The sequence below is a fragment of the Embiotoca jacksoni genome, unplaced genomic scaffold, assembly GCF_022577435.1.
Source record: "Embiotoca jacksoni isolate LCO1_2020_lvr unplaced genomic scaffold, fEmbJac1.0.p SCAF_6, whole genome shotgun sequence".
NCBI classification, from domain to species: domain Eukaryota; kingdom Metazoa; phylum Chordata; class Actinopteri; family Embiotocidae; genus Embiotoca; species Embiotoca jacksoni.
In genome coordinates, this window is record NW_027185414.1 from 18204561 (window position 1) to 18222951 (window position 18391).

Below are 18391 nucleotides of genomic sequence, written 5' to 3' on the forward strand. Positions count from 1 at the left end.
TTTGAATTCGGTATCATTTCCCATTTATATTGACTTAACAACTGAATGTCCTATTCAGGGACATTTGTAAATGTGGGAAATCCCAATGCTGGGGGAAAAAAAACACCTACATTCACAAGCTCCAAATACTGTGGCTTTACAGAGAAATCACTCCTCTATCTCGTTCTCTCCATCCATCCCCCACGCTCAAAGACAGAGAAAGCAACACAAGTTTCTCTCACTTCCTCTCTGCTGATGACCATCTGTGTTGGTTTCAGCCAGCCACTTGGCACATCTGTGTACTCACATCCCCTCTCACTTCTCTCATCAGCACACTACTTGCACCAACAAAAATGTGTGTGTGTGTGTCCGTGTGTTGCTGTGAGGACACACACATACACACCGGCCACTCTGTTAGGGTTAGGGCTATTTTGAGTCCTGAGGGGTCAGAGGTCAAGGAGGTGACGGCTACAATGTTGCTAGAGTTTCATCGCTTCTTCTCTTCTTAGAGCTGGCAGCTTGCTATCAAACACTCAATGTAGTGTCGTGGAAGTGGATGAAAGTTAGTGGCTTATCTCATCAAAAAGTTGTCATGACCCGATCTTTGATTAAACCAATCACACAAAGGACACCATCTTTTAAGCATGCATACCGGCAAAGAGCATATTAACACAATACACTTTTTTAGTCAGACTGGCTGTGGTGGCTACGCTAACATTAACTCTGTTAACTAAGGACAGCTGTAATGCAAGTTGATGCAAAGGATCATTGTTAGTGAAAGGCAATAACGATGATATTGAGAGCTTGTGGAGTATATCGTTGGTAATATGCTAACTTTGAGGATGCTATTGACTTTATAATTGGTCAACTGACACTTGAAGCAGGTGCAGTGCACTTCATACTTAGAGGAGGAAGCCTGTTGTCCTGTGCTGTCTCTCTTTTTATAAACGTATCTCGAATTAATTAAAACATTTAATTTATATTTTGTGCGCATCATTTTTTGTTGTCTCAATGGCCACTCCCGGGCTCCGTACTCACACACAAACCCAAAGGATAAGCAGAAGGATGAACAAGAAGGATGAGTGTTTGGCTAAGGGTCAACAGAAAGCATCATTATGGCCACCAGGCAAGGTGCGCAGAAGTAAATACAGAGAGGTACCTTCGAACGGAGGATGCAAGAGGGGAAGGAGTGGCTGCTGGCCGACACAGCTGGTTCCTGACAGAGGAAACCCAGATGGAGGCCCAGGGTCCTGCTGCTGTCTGCCGCTATCACCGCAAGCAACATTGCTGCTCAGCCTCCCCAGGGGCGGCAGCCCTGCAACACCCAAAAAACACACCCACACAAACTGTAACACCCAAACACACACTTCTCTTTTGAGCTGCAGTGGCAGGCAGAGCAGGAGGAGGGTTCAGACAAGAGCACAACCCCTCAGCCAGAGCCACAAGACAAACTGACCTGCCACTGCCACTCACTCACTCACTCACTCACACACACTCTTGATTACCTCACAACCACTCCGCTGGAAAGGAGAGAAGAGAGATCGGAGACCCAGGCCAACAGACCAGAAAAAAGGAAGAGGAATTTACATGCAAGATGTGCTGAAAGGGGCCTGCCAAAGAAACTGTTCTTTGTGGGTATTAACTTACGACTTTAATACATTTCACCAATGCAAAACTGTAAGCAGACGAGAAGCATAAAGAAATACCAGAAGATTCCAGGAATAATACAACTAGGATACAATTCTTCAGTGAGGACGTGAAAGGAAGACGAGGAAATACCCCTGGCTGTTTCTTTTTATTTCACTATTTGGAGCTTTAAGTGCAGCAAAGTCTTTATTCTTAGCAGCAGTTCAGTAGGTCATGTAATGATCTACTGGGGCCTCAAAGGCGAAGAAGGTGACATTTATAAAAAGAACCATGGAAGGCCTTAAGCACACTCGATGACAAAAAACATTCAGCAAGAAAATCTTCTAAACATTTGGCGCTAATAAGGATTTTGCTTCCCTATTTGGACCTACGAGTTGCCAGCATGCACCACAGTGTCTCAGTGTGTCACTTAAGCTCCAAGCAGGAGCTAGGAAGTCCGAACATGTCTGCAGAGGTCCATTTGGAGCGGCAGAAGAAGGCCGACATGAGAGCTGTGTCCTCCTCTGCTCCGGCGCTGGCTCCACGGGTCCCCACGGTGACACTGATCAGCCGTCGGGAGCTGAGGGATAAACACGGTGCCTACAAGCTCCAGCCTGGAAGCCTCAGTCACAACCTGGCAGCCAGCAGCCATTACAGATGTAGTGAAGGTAGGAGCTTGTCATCTCACAGGACCTGTTTTATGAAATCCTTTGGCAGTGTGTTAACCATGATGAGTGATGGAGGGTCCCACAGCTGTCAGGTCTGCTCATTAAGTTGAAGTGATTGATGGATAATCAGTTTATGTTGACTTTGCGCCGCATGCTATAAGGGCAGTGTGAGGTTTCTTGCAAGTAGACCTGCTATTTAATGACTGAAGGAAGGGTTTCAAGGTTACGATGACATCAAACAATACCATCTAAATTACTTTTATTGTCTATAATGATTATGTGCATCATGGCCTTAGACTATTTTTGTAGTGCATTTATTGAATATATATAAAAACAAATTCACTTTAGAGATACATTTCAATCACGACGTTAGGATTAAGTTGCCCTCCTTAACAGCATGCTTTTATTGTCATGTCTTCATATAAGCTGTCAAGCACAAATAAACTTGTCATTATTGTTAACAAGCCCAGTGGAGCACACTTGTCCTGTGGCTGTGGAAAGGAAAGGGAAAGAGGTTTTTAGAGTATTGGGTGGGTGGGGGATCTTCCTCTGGGCTTCCCCATACAGCTGCGGGGAGCAGTACTCCATTCTAGAGTTTCACTGTTCGGTTTCAGCAGTTTTATAACACACACACATGCAGGTCAATGAGGGTGCATCACGGTTAATGACTGAAGGAAAACTTGACAAATGAGGAATACTTGAAAGACACTGAGGAAAAAAGGAAAAGAAAATGTAATTGATTCATAAAGAAGTGAAAACACTGAAGCAGTGCCTTGAGGTAAAAATGAAAACCTTCACTTAAATCAGCAAAGTGTTTGAGCAGGGAGATGCATTAGGAATCAGACATTAAAAGCCTAATTTTATAGACTCTAAATATGTAGAAACGGTAAGCCAGTGCGAGGACTAATACCCAACGTAGTGAATTACCTGCAGCGCATACCGTCTCTTGGCAGTAATGAGCTTTGTGAACGTTGCACCGATAAGGCCTCTATAATTAGGCTTAGTCATAAGCATCCCCCCTGTAATTCTGTGATAAAAACCCAGTAGAACTCTGGCGTTGGTGCTCCAACCCATTCATCACACGCAAACACACATGCATGGACTGAGGAAATCAAAATGTGCCATTGAGAAATGTAAACACAGCTTTTTGTCTCGAGTAGTTTACCTGATGTAACTGTATGTGTGTGTGTGTGTGTGTGCGTGCGTGCGTGCGTGTGTGTGTGTGTGTGTGAGGGGGGTGTACAGTCCAGCAATATGTTCACACTGTATGGAGAAGCAGCAGTAAAGCGCGTGTTTGTGCATGTGCTCATTGTGTGTGTGTGTGTGTGTGTGTGTGTGTGTGTGTGTGTGTGTGTGTGTGTGTGTGTGTGGTGTTGTGAGCCGCAGCATAGGCTTCCTGTGAGGGAGCAGATGTCGCAGAGCTCAGGCACAGCTGCGACGGGCGATAACCGCGGTGGCAAGAATATGTCGGCACGCTGGCTCTTCTCCCTGGGTCTTATCAGCCGCACACAGCACACAGACTCACACACATATACACACACACACACACACACACACACACACACACACACACACACATACACGCGCGCACACTCGTATAGAAACTCTACAATAAGGAACTGCCACCCAGCACTCGCACACCCTCGCAGCAGGCCCAGATAGAGCCGGCAAGGCAAGGAGAGAGATGGAAAGAGGAAGAAAAGGAGCAAGGACTAAATCAAGGGACTTTGATGGAAAAGGTGCAGAGAATCCTTAACAAAGCCTTGGCTCGTGTCTGCTGTATCATAGACTTCATAATTTTGTGCCAATCCTAATCCTCTATAGCTATGAATAGGCTATTCTTTACAATTTTCTCTGACAAAAAGAGGCATGTCGCCAGTAATAACTTTCATATAACCATACAAGTACATACCTTTGTCCCTTTCCCCATCTTGATGACACTCTGGTGTATCATCAACATTGTGTGTCCAGGTGTGCAAAGAACTGTTTGCACAATGACTCATCTAAAATAGACTTTTAGATCATAAATAATTTGTTACCAGTACTCTTCATCTATAAATTTCTTCTTCTTTTTTTTTTTTTTTTTTTTTTTTTTACCAAGTTCAAGCTCATTACAATCTCACAAATTTAGGGGTTGGAATAGCTATCAGACATTTTTGAGCACATGCACAAGTTTTATAGATCTGTGGATGATTTCTTCTTTTTTTTTCTTCTTCCTAAGTGCTTGGTCTTGCAGTTTTGCCATGTCAGTTTTATCTCAGCAGTTTAGCTGATTAATAATGTTATGACAACCAGAGTAACAGGGTGAAATTCGACACGTTTTGTAATAATACTTTACAAATTTACTGTACACAGGGAAATGTTGTGTCCACTTTTTCACTGATTCATTGCTTAATGATTACATCACTGTATGTCGGGCTCACATATGAGCAAATGAAATGTAGCATTGATCATCCAAAATGTGGGAAAAGATGGATGTTGATAATGATGCAAGAAGAGGGAATGTGAGTAAATAAGGAGTGGAAAAAAGTGAGGAGCATGTGTGGAAGGAAAAGCAAGGTGGTGATGAGATGTGTGTGTGTGTGTGTGAGAGAGAGAGAGAGAGAGAGAGAGAGAGAGAGAGAGAGAGAGAAAGAGAGTGAGCAGTTATCCTCTTTATTTCCTCAGCACCAGCTTTGTGGTTTCTATGAGGAACAGATGTTCACAACTTGATACAGTGCCTCATCCCCCTCTACTCACTATCTCCTGCGCCAGCACCACCAACTGTCTGCACACACACAAGAACACACACACAGACACACACAGACACACACACACACACACACACACACACACACACACACAGACACACACACACACACACACACACACACACACACACACACACATATTGTCTCCTGGGAAACACATTCATACAGTATATAGCTTGGATTTTCTCATGTGAGTGTACAGGGCGTACTCACCTGCATGCAGAGGACTTTTTCCTGTCCGTTTCCTTCTGCGTTCGCGCTGCGTATCCTGTTCTTGAGTCAACACTTGATTTAATCAGGTGTCACTTCCTCCTTTGTCAGTTTTCACTTCTGTTGGTCAGGTGTGACCATGTGCTCACTGCTCTTACTCAGTCTAGCCGTCTGGTCAAAGAAAACACACAGATCATCTCAATATTTATGCCAGTACGTAATTTATCCTCTGTATAACCCTTCTCATCAAAGCGTGTCACGGTGTTTGCTTCCTATCACCTTATTTAGTAGGAGGGCTATAAATGCATATAATACAATAATTTAGGCTAAATTTCAATGCAATCAAACCTCATTTTCAGTGTTCTACTTCATGTCTTGGGAAATAGGAGATGGGCCATGAATGTCAAATATTTCAAAGGACATTATTGTACCTAGAGCATGGATTGAATTATAATTCCCAACATGTGTGGGTGATTCAAACAGCCGACACTTTGCTGTTCGACTGCAAACAAAATGTCAGTGGGTCTATGGGCGCAATTTGTAAAAGCAGCATTCCAGCGTGTGTGCTTGAGTGGGTGGGTCAATGATCCGTTACACCACGCCATATTACAGTAAGACTCTCTCTTTCCATCTCATCCTCTTTCATAATATAATGGAGCAGCTTGAGGACACGCACAAACAAAGGATGCTAACATGTAAAGTGAGAGATGAACATTCTCTCAAGTGCACTATCAGAATTTAAATTCATATTTAGGGAGGATGCACGTGACTCAAAGGGAAATTTGTCAATACAAACCCAATCATTACGATCAGTATTTCAATCAGCATAACACAACACAGTTTTGTCTCTCTTTTTTGATCCAGTGAGATGTACTCTTTCCCCTTTCATGACCGCCTGGAACCTACACGGTTGACGTTAATGGCAGCTCCGTAAGAGTGTGGTCTGTTGAATGTGCACGAGAGAGGAAAGGATAGTAGAAGAGAGAAGAGCGCAGGAACACAATGGGTCTAACGTTCCTTTCAGTCGGCTCAGGGCCTTATCTCCTTTCAGCACACTAGCCTGTGACTGCCACTATAGGAAAGGATTTACAATGTGTGAGTGGAGGAAAGGCTGCAAACTTCTCTCTTTCTCTGGTGCTTTTACTCTGACACACATATATATACACACACACACACACACGCGCGCACACACACACACACACACACACACACACACACACACACACACACACACACACACACACACATGCAGAAATAGTCATTTCCATAGCAGGACAATGACCAAACCTAGTTCTTGTATCTCAGTGAGTGCTCAACCATCCAGGAGATGCTGTCAACATAATAGAGTCCAGAGCAGGGTGGGGGTGTGCTTGTGAGGTGACAGAGAGATAGAGGACTGAAAAGAAAGGGGAGACAAAGCTGTTTTAGTCATTAATGCCATCAAAGGGACTTCCAGTCACAGTATTATGGCACAGAGAGTTCATCGAGGCGAGTTCCTACCTTGTGTGCGTTTCATTGTGCAGTTTATCAGGCCGGCCACATGGAGTGTAAGAGGTAACCTGGTGGCTGCTCAACAAAAGGCCAAATTAAGAGGAGTGAGAGGCTATCGTACGGGGAGGCTGACAGGTTGACTGACGCCGTTCCCTAGGAGAATAGCATCCTGTCAATCTTGGAGCTGTCACCTTGACAGGAATCCGTTCTTTGGATGCAACCCCCATCGCCAACCTTTCTGTCACTCAAGGCCACACAGACACACACACACACCTCTTCCATTTTCAGTACATTGCACTGTGAGCAAATAAGCCACCTACAGTAACATACTAAGGAGACGCATACACAATGCTGCATGTGTACAAAGCCACTCAGAGCTGTAACCCTGAGAGAGAAATACAAAGAGTGACTTTTACACTCCATCTGTTTGAGAACTGTACTTCCACGGTGGTGCACTACACATTCTGATAGATCCAGCTTGTAATGGCCTGTGCATCTGATTATGTGTGTAAGTGTATTTCACTGTGTGTATAAGTTTCTGTTTGACTGGCAGTGGTTCGAACAAAAACATTGGCACTGGACCTGAAGTTACCTAAAGTTACACCTTCTCGTTGGCCGTGCAGGAAACTGTTTGGTTGCAACCAAAGAGCTGTGGGGCTCCCCCCTGCACGCTTGTTCACATTATTTAATCAGCACTGGAGTGGTTTTCAGAAGTCCTCCCGTCTCCATATGAAGGCAGCATTTGTGTTGAACGTCAGCGAGGCTGGTGAGACTGGAGTCGGGGCACAGCAGCTGTCTGTGTGTACTTTACAAGCTGGTTCTGTTTGTTCTGTAGACACAGGAGGGGTCAGGAGGGTGTCAGCTTTGTCTTCTGTCCCTTCCATGGTTATGTGTGTGTCTGTCTGTCTGTCTATCTGTCTGTGTGTGTGTGTGTGTGTGTGTGTGTGTGTGTGTGTGTGTGTGTGTGTGTGTGTGTGTGTGTGCTACAAGGAGAGAGAGGACTGGTGGGTGGGGCAAAGGACAAACAGACCCGTGTGGACAGGTGTAGGATTCTCACCAGATGTACTGTACCTGCCATTTTCTGTCTCTTTATGCATTTCTGTCTGCCAACATAAGTTTTTTTTTAATCAATACTTGTTTATCTATTTAGAGGAAGTTCACATTAATAAACATTCTTGTCAACAAAACTTTTGTTGACTAACGGGAAATTAAATTTGAGAAGAAAAATGAAAAATCCATCGCTTCCTCCAACCTCTCAAAAGGAAGAATTTTTGGCTTTTCTCAGCTTTATAACTTTCAATTTTGGACACATAATCAAGAAAACTAAGAAATCTAAAGGGCTTCTCTTGTCTCTGGAAACTTGTAACAGGCATTTTTCTGAATTTACTGACATTTCATCGACAAAGTTTTTTTTAATTATATGCATCCTAGTAAAAGAAAAGTAGAAGCAGTCATTTAAACTTTCAGCAATAACAAAATGGAAATATCAGTGTTATCAAACACAATAGTTTTTCAACACTGTACTACAATAAAAACGAGCTGCAGCATATGCTTAAATTCTCCATCTTTCCATCTTCAAATCAGTCCACCAACCTGACTACCCGTAAAAACAAGGAAAACGAAATATTGTATTACTGGTGCATGTTCACATGCTGACAGACACATTATTTTGCATTTATTGTATTAAGCTATCAGAAAGCTGTTCCTGTATTTTGTCAGGAGTTAAGTAAAGTAAATGAAGTCTGCAGGATTCTGCTTTCCGTGCTGCCCTCGTCGTCCTGTTATGAGGAAACAGCGGCCCCCACGGGCAGACAGGGGGACAGTCAAACAGTTCACTCAGCTCTCATTGCTTTTTGATTGGAGCCGTTTGGTTTCTGACATAATACGATGGGCTGCAACTTGTTTGTTTGTAGAGTACACACAGCCACATCATTTATACCGTTTGGACTGCTTATTCTGCATTTTGTTTTTTACATGCATTTTATTGTAAAAAAAAAAACCAAAAAAAACATTTTTTTTTTTTAAAACCAAATTTCACTGATTGAGTCCTTCAGGCACTGGTGCAGGTAAGGTTCTGTAATATAGTGCGGAATATGTCTGCTAATTCTAATCATTTTGTACCAATATGGGGTTTGTACTCTTCAAGTTGGATGTTTTTCAATTTCGAAAGGATTCCGGTGCGATAGCTGCCAGCTCTAGTCTCTGATGGTACCCGAGAGAGAGAGAGAGAGAGAGAGAGAGAGAGAGAGAGAGAGAGGTTAGGAGCTCCAGATGGTGTTTAAACGCAGACAGAAGGCTACAGCGAGGACAGAGAGAGAGAGGAGGAGGAGGAGAGAGCCGCGGTAACTGTGCACAGTGGGCCCGGAGCTCACTCATCAGTGAAGACAAAACAAGTCCGACAAACCCAAATTGTGAATTTACTGGGAAATGAAACCATCAAACATGCTAAGCTGAATGTGATTTTCTTCTGGAGAAGTGAAGCTTTTGCAACAACCATCTGAAGACTGCTCGACGGAGGATCGGCGGCGCGTCGGAGAAGTACCGTACACAGAGAAACGTGGTGGTGGAGTAGCCTGTCCGCAGGCTGTAAAGAAACTGTGTCTAAAACAACAACAAAAAAGAAGATACCTTTATCTCCTCGGATGTAGAAGGACTTGCTCCTGACACCACGGACTGTGGCTGAACTGTGAACTATAGAAGAGGGTTTTAAAGTTGTCACTGGAGGAATAATAGACGCACCCTGCAGACCAAAGGATCCGCATCTTTAACAGACAGAATTTGAGTCTTTGCATGGGGGTGTGCGAGGATTTGTGGACTTACAGTAAGAAATAGTAACTGCTTCATAGTTTTGTCTAATTAAAATAACAGGAAAGACTTTTTTTGGCAGTTGAAAGTGTACTGTTTTTTTTTTTGTTTTTTTTTTGTATTCCTCTGTCTCGGATGGTTAAAATGAGCAAGAGATCGGATTTACATGGCTGGGACAAGTTCTGATTTTTTTTTCAACACAAGAAGCTGATTGCTTTAAAAACAAACAAAAAAAACTCAGACTTCAAAACCAAAGACGTCAATTTGCTTAAGGATCCAAGCGCCCTGGCTTTGATTTTATTTCTTCTTTGTTCGATATAACTGAGAAGAGAAATACCTCATAATTTATTAAACCTGGAAAGTCAAGATCCAATTTAAACTCCCAAAGGAAAGTTAAAATGTTTTTGTTAGACTGTCTCTCTTTCCTCTGAATATTTCAAAGACAGAAAAAAAGGAATAACACAGCAAAGGCTTTCTTATTTTCTTTCCAAATGATGAGGATTGAGACGATATAAAAACCTGTTGTAGAAACCATTTGGTGTGGATTATCACCACGGCAGTTACCTCAGCTTGACCTCGACCTTCACAAAGTAAGTACAATCTGCACACTCGCCTGTATTGAAACAAATCACGCCAAAATATTCAGCTCTTTATTTGTCTAAATTGTTTTTAATTGCACCAGGGGTTGGCAGGAACATACAGAAGATGTGTTTCATATTTGGAGGCTTAGACTGGAAAAATATCTTCAGTTTTAACTTTCATATTCTGATCAACATTGTGTTGCTTTGTGTGTGAGGTCTGTTATTTTGAGGGTGGAGCATTTATCTGATTTGAACATCTTTATTGTTGCTTTCTGTAAATATATACATGTGACTGTCATTGTTTAAGTCTTCTTCAGTTGGTTTGGGATGTTTTATATATAAACACTATGCAAGTGAACGTTTCTTATTATTTAATTGTTGCTTATAAGTGATAAAGAAATATGACTGGAGAAGGCATATTAACCTGTATCTGATAAGAGAGAGGGACAAACAGAAAAAGAGACTATAATAACAACAGCATTTATAAGATGAGGTGCACTTATCTTTTTTCACATATCTTTTTTTGTTACTTTTGTAATAGCAAGCTATTTTTAAGCGCCGAGGTAGTGAAAGAGAAAAAGAGACATGGGGGTGTAGTGAGGTGTTTGCCCCATGAGTCTGTGCCGCACATCAAAGTGATGTTGAGACAAAGTGATGACACACAATCTTTGGTCTCTGGGATTTTGGTGTCCATCTGGACTGGATGAAGGCGACGGGTGTGAAGGGATACATTTAGACATTTAACCTCAACTGAACTGAGCTGCGTGGTGCCTCAAAATAGCCTCTTCACCTTGTTGCACGATACTACAGTGCATCCTCAGCGTCTGCTTTTGTGTAAGGAGAATGGAGAAACTTGAAGACCAATCCTTTCTGGTGAGGGCAGGGTGTGTGCATGACTGTGATTATACCGTTTTGTGGAGACGTTAAAGAAGGATGTAGCGGAAGCGCTTATTAGGAATACTTTGGCAACCAAAGCAAATAACCACAATTGAAAAATCTGAAATCATAGCGGTTGATTTATAACCACCCTTGTGAGGGTGGAGACGCTCCCTCAGAAGAAACAAGTCCAGTCAAAGGTTTCTACCCGCACTTGAACAGCCTCAGCAGCGCACTCTTCCGCATGTGAGTGCAACAGTAAAACACTCTGGCCATTTTCTCTGCAGGATACGGCCCTGTATAATTGGCCCTGGTAAATATCATCTGAATAATTGAACAGTTGATAATAGTCCTGAACAATGGATGGGGGGTTGCAGAGGTGAAACCGCAGTGCAGACACCCTGCCTCACCGCACATTATATCTCCATCACCACCAAGTGAGCAGCTCGTCCTGGCTCCTTCCAAAGGTGGCCGCCCCACTGCTCTGATCAGCAGGGCCTGCCGCCTGCTCAGGCAGATGTCCCCACTTCATCATTAAGTAGCTCTCCTAAAAGGCAGGCCATTCATTATGACCCCAGCCTGCCAAGTATTTATTCACTTCCCATTTACCACAGGTGCATGGGATGTTTTCTGTTTTATATACAGAAAGAAACATACCGCAGAATGTGAGGAGTAGATTCTGTTTTCTTTCATAGACACGCCATCAAGCCAGCAGAGAGTCTCTGCTGCTCAGTGACAAGTAGAGGAGACACGCACTTTACTTTCCTTTACTTCATGATGGGTGTTTGTTGTGGTTTTTTTTTTTGTGTGTGTGGTGTATTGCTGCTATTTCAAAGACATCATGACTGTTCTGCCACCTAGGTACTTGCATGACCCAGTGTTAACTAGATAGTTTATCAGAGAGTTACATATCTGGACAGCAGAAATGAGGGAGATGGTGAAAGTCTTGTGCAGGTGAAAAGGCTCCCCGTCTACACTGTCTCGATGCTGCAGGATCAGGGAACAGCTTACATGTTTACTATACGAGTGTGTGGGCTTGGTGAGTGTGGTTTGTGCGAGTGTGTGTGTGGTAATTATTGTGATCTAAATGTGGGCAGTGCAGGTGAAGCTGGCTGTCTAATTAATGAGTGGAGCAGATGGCCTCGGGTGGGCGGAAGCTGCGAGCGCACAGCGAGCCGGTCAGGTGGTCAACACGACACAGACACCTGGGCCATCACAGACAGGACAAGTCAAGCAGCTGACACAAGCCAAAGGTATCAGGCCTGTGTGTGTGCAACTGTTTACATGTCTGTGTATGTATGGCCCTCCTGTAAGTCAACAAACAGATATGCACAGTATTATATCTGATATCGTTTGACCCATTCAAGGAGAGCAGTATCTACTCGCAGCCCCTCTTCGTGTGTTGTACATTTATTAGTTACGAACCGTTGAACCAAATACGTTTAAGCAGTTTAAACTATACAGGAAAGAGAAAAAATAAAAACATTACAGAAACGGCAGCTTGAAAAAAAATATACAATTTTATGAGACAGAATGTTTTTTATTGCTTTATTGATTTTTTGCCAACCACTTATAAAACCCCGACCCCCAAGTTTGAAGCATTAATGTAGAGCATGTTTACATCACTGCGTTCTAAGTTCTAACAGACACAAAGTTAAACAGTGCATGTGCAGTCTATTATGATGTTTATATGTATGAATGACTTCCTCACTACAGAGAACCTCTGCTTACATATTACCTTAATACAACCACTTCAATAACACTTTATTCTTTATCAAACAGGATACCAAATGACTCAAAACTAGTTCACAGTACAGACTTTTTATATGAACTGTTTGACATGTGTAAATATGTTTCAGGTATCAGTACAACACAATTGTTGTTTCTGTTTCTGTTGTCGAAATAGTCTACTTATTTGTGAGACAATTCTTCTCTGAAGAACAGGAGACTATTTTGTCTCTGATTAACCGATTGTAAGAAGTCACAATGACTTCCCTCCAGGTTGAGAAAATCATCCTTCATAAAAGAGGGCAGAGTACACCATCTGTTTAGTTTGTTTATGAACAAATAGCTACAGTAGCACACAAACTGTAGAAGCTGCCAAAGCCATAATTGTTGGGAATGGAAGTGTTGTAATTGTTGCAACCCTGTTGCCCGTCTGTGTGTTTGTTCAAGTAGTGCAAAGCACGGAGGTCGATTGAATGGGGATGGTTTTCAAAGGGGAGATTTGTGTGGTTCATTTTACTGTTTGTTGTTCTTTGGTTGTTCAGGAAGAATACATTTCCAGCAGTCATTAGCAGAGCTGATGCTGACATCAGAAACACAGTGTCTTTACTCTACAGTTAAATTGAGTTTGATACAATCAATGTGTAAATTTGTGTATTTTTAAGAGCAAGCGACAAAGTAACTTTCACAGTGCAGAGTCTAAAACATAGTGGGAAAGACCAGTGTGGTTCTGGCTGCCTCCTGCTCCTTCCTCCGTCTTGTGTGTGTGTGTGTGTGTGTGTGTGTGTGTGTGTGTGTGTGTGTGTGTGTGTGTGTGTGTGTGTGTGTGTGTGTGTGTGTGTGTGTGTGTGTTGGTTTGCTCTGCCCTGGTCTGTTCCACATGTGTTTGACATTACTGTGACAAGGCAGCCCAGCCTCTCTGGGGAGATGGAGAATGTCAGAGACTAGAGTCGAGAAGCGAGTAGCTTCCCAACATCTGATGGAATGAGAAACACACTCGCTGGCCGGCTGACGCCACAGCGTGGGAGCAGAGCAGAGGGTGGAGACCAAGTAAAACCACAATTGTGTGTTTGAAATATCACTCGTTCTCTTCCCTACATGTGTACCTATCCACTCACACTCTCAACAATAAAACCCACACACTGTCCATGCTTCTTCACTGCTGGTATCAACAGTTTTCGGTCACTGGATTTAACAGATGACTTTTCTCCAGATTTCGAAAGAAAAGCAAATTAAATATCAAATATTCTTCTCTGTAACATTCAAGGGTGAAATCTCACCTCTTATGGTTGAACCTTTCTAAAAATTATTTGTTGAATTGACTCTTCAATTTACTAAAATGCATCAAAGTATACAGCATTGACAAATTGCACCCTCGATTATGTATTTCTATAGTGAAGCACATTCTCAGCTCACAGAAATGCTCAGTCATGAATGCAGTTGCAAACAAATGTCATGTACAATATGTAGCTGAATTGCTGACAGCTACAACGGAGAAAAAACACTTCCTCCTCCTCCCTTCCTTGTCTTGTGCCTATTTCACCTCCTGCCCTCCCTCCTCACCTTTTACTTCCCCGCTTGCCCACTGACCTCTGACCTTCGTTTGACCTTCTTCTCTTCCTTGTCCCATTCTCCCTGCTGCACCTCCTCACCTCCCACCCCTGCTACTTCACGGTAGGAAGTGTGCTGAGATCGGAGTTAGACACAGGAAACAGCTGGGCTAATCTACAGTAGCGCTCAGCTCCGTTTTAATCAAGCCAAGTGGACAGGCCAACAGAGAAAATGGGAAGTACATATCGCCACCGCTGCCTGATATAATGAATCCCTCCCTTTCCTTCTGCCCCACACCGAGCCCTTTATCACAGGCACGGAGTAAACAAGCACAAAGGAACACAGACTGACGTTATTAAGGCCTCCACTCCAAAGCCGTCCTCTCTGGACGTCTGGGGAAGTGCTGCAGCGGAGGAGCGTACAGGCAGAGATTGGGAAGGAAGGCATGTCTCTCACATTTGCTCTCTCTCTCTCTCCTTACAGTATTTGTGAAATTATGTCGTTATCTCCTGGAAACAGATCCTGTACCACACAGATGGTTCCGTCTCTCTTCAAATGGGAGGCTGAGCCACTCAGTGCCGTTGTGTTACCAGTTAGTTGTTCAGACCTTAATCTCGGCTCCAGCCTTCCTTCCTCTTCCTCTCTGTGTCTCCACACACACACACACACACACACACACACACACACAAATTCGACCCCTATAGATAAAAGTATTGCTCGTGTAAAGTACAAATTTTGCTTGGAAATGGATATTTTAGCTTCTCCGAGATATTTGAAGTGTAGAGAGAGGAAGGTCAGAGATGTTCTTGATATGTCAAAGAGCAGTGGTCACTTTGAGGAGCGAGTTATCGCTGGACATTTCAAGTCTCCAGCCTCAGCGGGGTAAAGGGGTTGTGTCTGATGGTTTCCATTCAGTCTTTCAAGTACTACTTCAGACAGAAATCATTCCATTAGTAAAATGCTCTGACCTCTATGAGTTGTCATTAGGGAGGTCTGTACATACTTCCATAGGTGATGTGTTAAATTACGTTTGTGACGGTAGACTTAAGTTTTGTAAATACAGGACCTTCTGTTGATATTAATCACAGGTTTGCGAAGCATTGAATTGGAACTCCTGATCATTCTGCATCAATACATGAGGCAAATAAACCTCTATGGATATCAATAGATGTTTTTGAGAGGCTTATTATGTTGGAGGTCATTATTTAGTTTGCTATACTAGAGGAAAAAACATCATTACTCAAAATAGTACAACAAAAGATGTGGGAGGATCAAATAGACTGATATCACTCACTAATCTTTTCAAAATCCTCAGGAACAATAACGAATACAAAATCACATTTTCTATTTTTCTAAACTTTATTCCACAAGATCTCTTTGAAGCATTTATCATGTGGTGTCGCTAAAGATTTAAACGTTCACATGCAGAATTAAAATGAGAGACTAAGGGATCTTTTTGTTATTGTTAATTTATTTGGTGTGTTCAGATCTTGTCTGCAAGGTTGAACTATACTTACATTTACCGTAGCTTTTACTGGCAGGCATTAGAGAAATTTTATTTACTCATGATTTATTGGCAAAGTTCATATCTTTAGTCTTTGAAATGAAGGAAATTGGCCATTAAGAAAAAGACAATCAATATTAAGTGTAGCTGTTTGTCTTAAAATGACATTGAACCCACTAATACAGTAATGGAATTTCTTATATTTCTATCATCACTGCCATAAAAGATAATGCCAGTGAAGCATAGTACATTTTCACTTTAGATTCACCTAAATCACCAAAGAACAGTTCCTTTAGAGCATACTTACTTTCCACTTTCTTTGACCGTGACATGACAGCAGGTCATCTTAATTTGCCAATTAGCTCACATAATCAGCATGTTATTGGCACAGCAGTCGCTCTCTTTCTTCATCCAGCCGCTCTGTTTTTGTGGCGGCGTCCTGTAGTCGGCTTGTGTCCCAGAGGAGTAGCTGGTATTTATTTCGGCAGCTTCCAGCATGAGCTGGCTGTAGGCTAAATGGAGAAACTGTCAAAGCTTCTCTCTAACCTGTCACATGAATGTTCCCCCCTCCGCCACATTCGGTTTCCCAGTGTTTTGTGTGTGTATGTGTGAAGCCTATGGGGTCCTGCAGGATAATACAGAACACCCTCCCCGTGCCTGGCTAATGTCAGGAGCTTTTGTTGCTGTGCCTGCGGGCCAAATGAAGAGGTATGAGAGCGCTGGCAGGCTGGGGAGCAGTTCAGGCTACAGACAGTTTTGTCAGCGCTGACAGCTCCATAATGACAGAGCAGACATTTAACACTGAATGAAATGAAATACAAGACATCAAGCAGGAGAATGACTAATCTCCTGTTTGTTTTCCTATCTTAGCTGTAAGTGACAGCTCAGTGTCAGGATTGTAACGATGCACAAAGCATAAGAGTGAGAGACACGGGAAGAAAAATAAGCAGCCACTGCGTTCTGTTTAAGGCACATAAATGCAAAGAGTCAGGATCTATGACGAGGAAGAGACGGAGAGGCTGCATTTGCTGTGGTGTGTGTGAGCGCATGCTGCCAGGGTCAAATCTAAGTCTTTTGTGCTCCATAAATCAGCAGGCAGTCGCGGTGACGTAAGAACAAACAGAGCTGCTCTATGCTGCAGCTGGCTGGACCGAGGGAGAAACAGGAGAGAGGAATACAGAGAGGGAAAGAGAGAACAGGACAGCAGCTGTCAGGCCTCCATCGCACACCTGTCACACAGGAAGTGAACGCCGGCCACCGTTTCCTGGATACACCTCCTCAAACACTGCTCCTGGAAGAAATGGAGGGAGGACATCTGCTGTGGGAGAGAGACAGACAGGCAGTCACACACATACTTTAAAAGATCAATAGATAAATTTGCCAAGTATTAGGGATAAATGTGTAATAACATGAGAAGAAAAAGAAATACCGAGTTTCCCATGCCTGTGTTGCCTTTCTCATGTCACCCGCCTTTCAGTCTTATTTGCGTGTGTGTGTGTGTGTGTGTGTGTGTGTGTGTGTGTGTGTGTGTGTGTGTGTGTGTGTGTCCAGCCTGTACAGTTAAGAGGATGTTTGTGTTATCGCAGAGCTGTGACAGACAGGTCACTCTGCGTAGACTCCAGCCTAACTCTCCCACAAATACAATAAGCCCACATGCCCTAAACTTAACAGTGGGACATTCCCACGCTAGCTCCTCTCACCCACCCCTCCAGCCTCCAGCCCACCCCAGCCTCTCTCCCTCCTGTGACCAATATGAACTAATCCAGATGTAGTGTAGCCACTCACAGATGTAAGCATAACTCACTTTACATGGCCCTGCTCCTTTCTCCCCTCAGCTCCTTTCCCCAGCCTCCCTCATCACTCAGTTCACAGTCTCGGCCTCCAAGCCTAACCGATCAGAGCAGGAAGTGATGTCACTCGGTGCTGCAGCACTGCTGATGAGGCACATGGAGCTTTTCTGTCTCCAGTTTTGCTTCTCCTCCCAGCCTCCAGAGCTGCTCTGTTGTGGCTGCTGTTGGTAGCAAACCTTCTTTTTGTTTGTCAGGCTTGTCAGGCTGGGTCCTCAGGAGGCCCCCTTGCCCTATTCCCAGGCTGCCCTTCATGCTGCCTGTATGCAATTAACAGAGTAATTAAAAGCCTGATGAGCTAATTGGTGCTGGGTGAGGCTGCAGGTGTTTGGATCTGGCAGCTTATCAATGTGAGCGTCCTTACTGTGACTATCTGATAATTTTCAAACATGCTTTTCTGTTTTACTGTAATTTAAATATAGGAATTCATGGCATTGGTAGTTAATCGTCATTATAATCAATGCCAGAAACTTTAGATGATCCATATCCATATGACCCAATGTCATTTCTTAATTAGATCTATTCACAGAGTTCTGCTCCCTGACCCAAAACCAGACACTTAGCGGGACCTTTCATGCTGTGTCATGCAGCAGAACTCTTGTTGTGTTCAATCTCAATTTACCCTCGCTCCATCTCTTTCTTGCTGTGCCAATCGTCTGAGTTGATGCATGCTACAGGAAAAGTTCTAGGCTTCTGCAGAACTGTATTTCACACCAGAGTACTGATATTAAAATGAATTATGTCATTTCTGATGGAGCCCAATAACTGAGCTCATCAG

The 18391-nt window shown here is 43.2% G+C and overlaps 1 protein-coding gene across 4 annotated transcripts in view; it reads left to right on the forward strand.

Annotated features, from left to right (window-relative positions):
- The first annotated feature begins 1447 nt into the window (after window positions 1–1447).
- Window positions 1448–18391, forward strand: part of cbfa2t3 (CBFA2/RUNX1 partner transcriptional co-repressor 3) — a 43703-nt gene continuing 26759 nt past the window's right edge. For 3 of the 4 annotated variants that reach the window (XM_069173454.1, XM_069173456.1, XM_069173455.1), the window contains exon 1: window positions 1448–2273. In XM_069173454.1, coding sequence (XP_069029555.1) covers window positions 2009–2273 — 265 coding nt within the window. In that variant the 5' untranslated portion in view covers window positions 1448–2008. Of the gene's footprint in view, window positions 2274–8945; window positions 10120–18391 lie in introns of those variants that run through there. The other variant, XM_069173457.1, reaches the window with a different exon arrangement.